The sequence below is a fragment of the Asparagus officinalis genome, chromosome 9 (genome assembly GCF_001876935.1).
Source record: "Asparagus officinalis chromosome 9, Aspof.V1, whole genome shotgun sequence".
Taxonomy (NCBI): Eukaryota; Viridiplantae; Streptophyta; class Magnoliopsida; order Asparagales; family Asparagaceae; genus Asparagus; species Asparagus officinalis.
The window spans coordinates 44,244,865-44,250,413 of NC_033802.1; the positions used below are offsets into that span (position 1 = coordinate 44,244,865).

The window sequence follows — 5,549 nt, forward strand, 5'->3', positions numbered from 1 at the left end:
AACATTGGTTTCTCACCATTTTTTTGTGCGAACCAAACCAAAACAAACTATTTCTTGGAAAAGTTTGGAAAACTAAAAACATTGGTTTCTTTACTTGGAATTACATTTCCCTATATCTAGGAAACGAACCAAACAGCCCCTAAAACGAGAGGCGAAGAGGTGGTCCCTTGGAAGAAAATGGTGTGAGGTTTAAAGAATTGAGACTAAAATGTTCAGTTAAATTTTATTCAGAAAACCAGAGACACATTTAACTGGGCCAAGTCTACCTAATTCAATTCTAGGCCCATTCTAAGCCCATCATGTTAAGACCAGTAGAGCCAATCTCCACCGTCCGATCCTAACAACATCACGCCATATAAACCATACTCACCCACGCCTAGGGTTCCTCTGCCTCTCTCGACTCTCTTCCCGTTTCGGCTTCCGATTTCTCTCTCGATCTCAGTCTCTTCCCTCCGCCATGGTAAATAAAAGATAAAAGATAAAAATAAAAACTAGGGTTTTTAAAAATTAACAAAATTTGTTTCATCTAATCTTTCTTTTTTCCTTGTTTCAGATCATCGAGAAGAAGAACCGCAATGAAATCTGCAAGTATCTCTTCCAAGGTATCTTCTAAAACCCTAGGGCCTTCAATTTCAGCTGTAAAACCCTAGATAATGATTTGCTTAATGATTAATTTAATTTGTATTGATGGATGCGCCAACTGTGGATGGCCTTTCCATCAAAATTGTAGAACACAAGTATGGAAAATGATCGGTTATATTTACGGTTTGCTTTCGATTATCACTTGACTTCAACGGTTGAATCAGTGGATATCCAGAAAAAATTTCTTTAGGGGTGCGGATGACAAGTATCTATTTACCCAAAAAAAAAACAAATTTGTCCACAAATGCGCTAAATTTCCAACTTGAATGGGCTGAAGTTTTTTAAATTGTGGGGAGCAAACTGTAGATTTAGAAGGTTTTAATTGTAATTTTTCCACAATCTTGGTGTTGCAACTGTCCCTATAAGATGTAATGTGCATAGTCCCCTGCATTAAATCGTTTATAAATACAGAAACCCTTACTATTGTTCCTTTTTTTAGAGTGTGTTTTTAAGCGAAGAAAGATTACAATCCGATGATAACAACCAAGAGCATAGCTTACTCACAGCACTGTCTCATTAATTTGATTGATTCAATATACATTGGTGAACTTCTTTCCATCAAATTCCAAAGTTTTTTATAATCAAAATTGTAACATACAAATATGTAGACAGATGTAACTGAAATTTACGATTACAGAGTAATGTCAATCCTTTAGATTGGTGAGATCCTTGACAAAGAATTTATATACAAAATCGCTTAATGTGCTTCTTTCTTGTTGAACTTGGGGGTTTTTGTACACTGGAGAAGTATTACAACAGCAGAGAAAAATTAATGATCGATTCAATGCTCATTGGTGGATGAACTATATATGATATTTCCCTCGTGTTCCAAGCCTTTTTTTTCACTGAAATTGAAGCATAAAAATACAAATGTAACTGGATTTACAATTAGCTTTCCTTTATAATATATAAATGACATCAATGGTCAAACATTTAGATTGGATTAACTTTAAATTGTAGATCGAAGAAACTTTATACATAAACTCTAACTATTACTTATTTTGTTGAATTTAGAGGGGGTTTTGTATGCCAAGAAAGACTACAACCTTGCAAAGCACCCATTAATCGATGTCCCCAATCTTCAAGTAATCAAGTTGATGCAGAGCTTTAAATCTCGAGAGTACGTGAGAGAGACATTTGCATGGGAACACTATTATTGGTACCTCACTAATGATGGTATTGAGTACCTCCGGACTTATTTGAACCTTCCATCAGAAATCGTTCCTGCCACTCTGAAGAAGGCTCAGAAGGCGCCTGCTCGGCCTTTTGGGTCTGGTCCTCCTGGTGATCGCCCCAGGTTAGAAATTTATTTTTTAAGCATTTTGTTTCGTTTTGATACTTTGCTGCTTATAATTGTGGGTGATTGTTAATTTAATTTATAGTTTCCTGTTTAATTTAAGAAGGGTTTATTTCACTAAACTATGTTAACACTGGTAACAGTTGATTGTATTCTTTTCTGTAGGTTTGAAATTCCATTGTAGATTTCTCTTTTACAAAAACGTTTGTGGTAAATTTGTGTAAAACGCCCTAAAATTCATGGCCATTTTATGAAATTTTCCCTAGAAATAAAAATTTCAGGACTTGAGAAACTTGGCCTTCTGTAGTGAATAAGAACTTGTATAGCAAATATGACACTTTTGTAAGTCTTTGGAGCTTTTATTATTTTGTGTTTGTGGGTAAACAAATAGTAGTACATATTTGTTTGTGGTAGTCATTGGGACAGTGCTTAAAGAACATTGAGGGGCTTTTTTTTGTTCATGAGCCTTTTTTCTTGAAAATAAAAGGAGGAGAAAATATGTATACTACTACTTTTCACCTGTTTAACATATTTGATATTGTGTGTGGACATGCTCGCAAGTATATAAAAAATGCTGATAGTGTGCTGTGGTATTTTAGAAAGTTCTAATGACAGCGATTGTTATCAGTTGTTTTAAATAGTTTTATCAAATTTTGTTGCATATGTCTGCTTGTGTATTTCTACTTGACTTAATTGAATTTATATTGGTAGGGGTCCACGCTTCGAAGGTGACCGCCCAAGGTATGGAGACAGAGATGGTTACAGGGGAGGTCCACGTGGTGGCCCTGGTGATTTTGGTGGTGACAAGGGTGGTGCTCCTGCTGAGTATAATCCATCATTCAGGGTATGTGCTCCATTTATATACTTCTGTGCCACTTATTAATAATTAACTGTAACTATTATACAATTTTTACAATCTGGGCAATGAATGGGTTCTAGAACGAGGTTATTGCTATATATCTTGTTTTGATTAAAATTGAAATTGTGTCTTGTAATGTTAATAACACCATTATCCTGTCTACAAATGATTGATAAGCAAAGTTATTCATTTTTTTCCTGTTTATTGCTGATAAATGAACCAGGTGATGAGAATGGTTTTAAATCTCATGACGGTCATCTGAGATACTCTTTAGGGGTGTCCATGTTGATGTACCACCAATATCTGATGGTTTTGATTACCCCCCGTTTTCAATCACCTCCTGCTTTCTTGCATGCTAATGACTCAAATTCTAGTTTTCTTTTGTTTCTTTGTTTATAATGAGCCAAGTGATGTGAATGGTTTTCTAATCTCACAACGGTCATCTGAGACCTTTCGATGGTCTACATTGATGCATCGCCAATAGTCTGATGGTTCTTCTCTCTTCTTGATGTGTCACCAATATCTGATGGTTTTGATTTCGTCCCCTTTGACAATCACCCTCTGCTTTCTGGGACATTAACAACCTAAATGCTACTTTTTTGCTTGTTTCTTTGTTATTGATGGGCCAAGTGATGTGAATGGTTTTCTATTATCACAACGGTCATCTGAGACATTTTATTGGTCAATATTGATGTTTCACCAATAATCTGATGGTCCTTTCTATCTTCTTCTGAAAGTTTGATTCTTTTTAAATGCTTTTGGCAATAAAATTTTTGAAATATTGTCTTAGATGTTAGATAGCACGTATAAAGATGGTATTATAACCGGAACAATTTTTTTCACTTACGGCGCGTTTGGTTCAAATTTTTTTCATGGTATTATAAACATTTTTTTTTCAAATTTTTTTCATTGTATTATAAAAAAAAATTCAACTTTTTTTCAAAAATTTCAAATTTCAAATATGGCGTTTTGGGGAGAAAGCTGCCATATTGCTGACAATATGACAGCTTTCCCCTCCCTTTTCCATGAAAAAATCATGAACCAAACGCGCCCTTAATGTCTAATAGTTGCATGTGAAGTACTCTTGTCCTTTCTCTTATCTCTATAAAAAGAATCATAATCTATGTCATTTTACTCGTAATGCTAATTGGATAGACGGTACCAATTAATAAACAAGTTTTTAATTGATGCTTCATTCAAGAAATTATTCAACTCGAAAGACGAAATGAGTGACCTGCGCCTCATATCTTAAATCATTTGCCGTGAGGATGCTGCCATCACATCAAACCGTACTGCTTGCTTTATCTATTTGATAATGATATCCAATGGACCATTTAACGAATTTCTTTTCAGTTTAATAAACATGAAGTAATAAAAACTTTGTATATCATTCTTTAATACCAAATTTCAGGCTTTCTACCTTGTTTCTCTTTGAAGTGACTTGCTTTTCTAAAATACAATGTCCTTATCTTATGGATCCAATTTTTGGAATCATGTGCAGGGTTCTGGTGGCAGGCCTGGGTTTGGCCGTGGTGGTGGTGGTTTTGGTGGTCCTTCGCCGTCTATGGAGTAGATTTGTGTGTTGCGTCTCTTTATGCTTCCTTTCAGAACTTTGTACTAGGGAACTGCTCATTTTTGTGTTTCTTCAGAAGTATTGTCTAGTTTATCCTGCAAACGTGTTTGATTATGCTTTGCCATGAGCTGAACCTTTTTTAAGTTTATTATAGCTGTTAACCTTCGTAATGATGATTAACGGTGGATCTTGGTTACATGGTTAGTATTATGGGTTTCTGAGCATTTGTTGAAAATATGGCATTGATACGTTAAGTGTGTCTCTTTTATCTTATTTCTTCTATAAATGATTATATGAAAAATGATTTCGTAGAAGTGCTCTCGCTACATGCATGGTGTTTCTTGCCATTTATTTTTGTTGAAGTTTGTTTGGTTTTAATGTCAAGATATTTAACATTCTGTATAACAAAGTCAGCGGATGACGGTCGCTGCTTCTGCCATTTAGTCTCAACAACAGTCCCGCATTGCTTTGAGATCTGACACCTCACTTGTCCTCTTAGGGGTTCCCTATTTTGGGTACCTATAGCAACACCAAAACTCCTTAAGGACCCCAAAATAGGGGACAGGTGAGGTGTCAGCCCCTGGGGGCTTGATGCACTGTTCATGAACAGTGCATCAAGCCCCCAGGGGCTGACACCTCACCTGTCCCCTTAGGAGTCCCCTACTTTGGGTCTCTGTAGCAACATCCGGAAAACTCCTTAGGGAACCCAAAATAGAGGACCCCTGAGGGGACAGGTGATGTGTCAGTCCCTGGGGGCACGAACAGTGCATCAAGCCCTCAGGGGCTGACATATCACTTGTCCCCTCAGGGGTTTCCTATTTTGGGTCCTTGTAGCAACACCCTTTTTTTAATCTGCTACTATGTGCCCCTCGTTCAAGTGGACAGTTTCAAAACATTTTGGGCTGTTCTGCGTTCCGTTTGATTGTAGGGGGAGTTCGGCACCAGGAAGCAAATAGAAAGTGGACCTAAAATGGAGAAGTGGCCACACTGTTTTTTCCCCACTTGGCATTTGGAAGGTGAATAGAAAGTGAATCATGCCACGTTAGCATTTTCATTTTCTCCAAAATTGTAAGAGGTCCACTTTGATGGAAAGTGGAGAGAGAAGGGAGAAAATATATATTTTTAGATTTTCACATATTATTTTTGGTTTTATTTGTCTTTTTTTCACCGTTCCTTTT

At 36.5% G+C, this 5,549-nt stretch overlaps 1 protein-coding gene across 1 annotated transcript; it reads left to right on the plus strand.

Annotated features, from left to right (window-relative positions):
- Positions 295–4,587, plus strand: LOC109824063 (40S ribosomal protein S10-1-like). The gene is made up of 5 exons (XM_020390584.1): positions 295–460; positions 554–602; positions 1,657–1,939; positions 2,651–2,783; positions 4,300–4,587. The coding sequence occupies exons 1-5, from the start codon at positions 458–460 to the stop codon at positions 4,369–4,371; spliced, it is 540 nt and encodes a 179-aa protein (XP_020246173.1). The 5' UTR covers positions 295–457; the 3' UTR covers positions 4,372–4,587.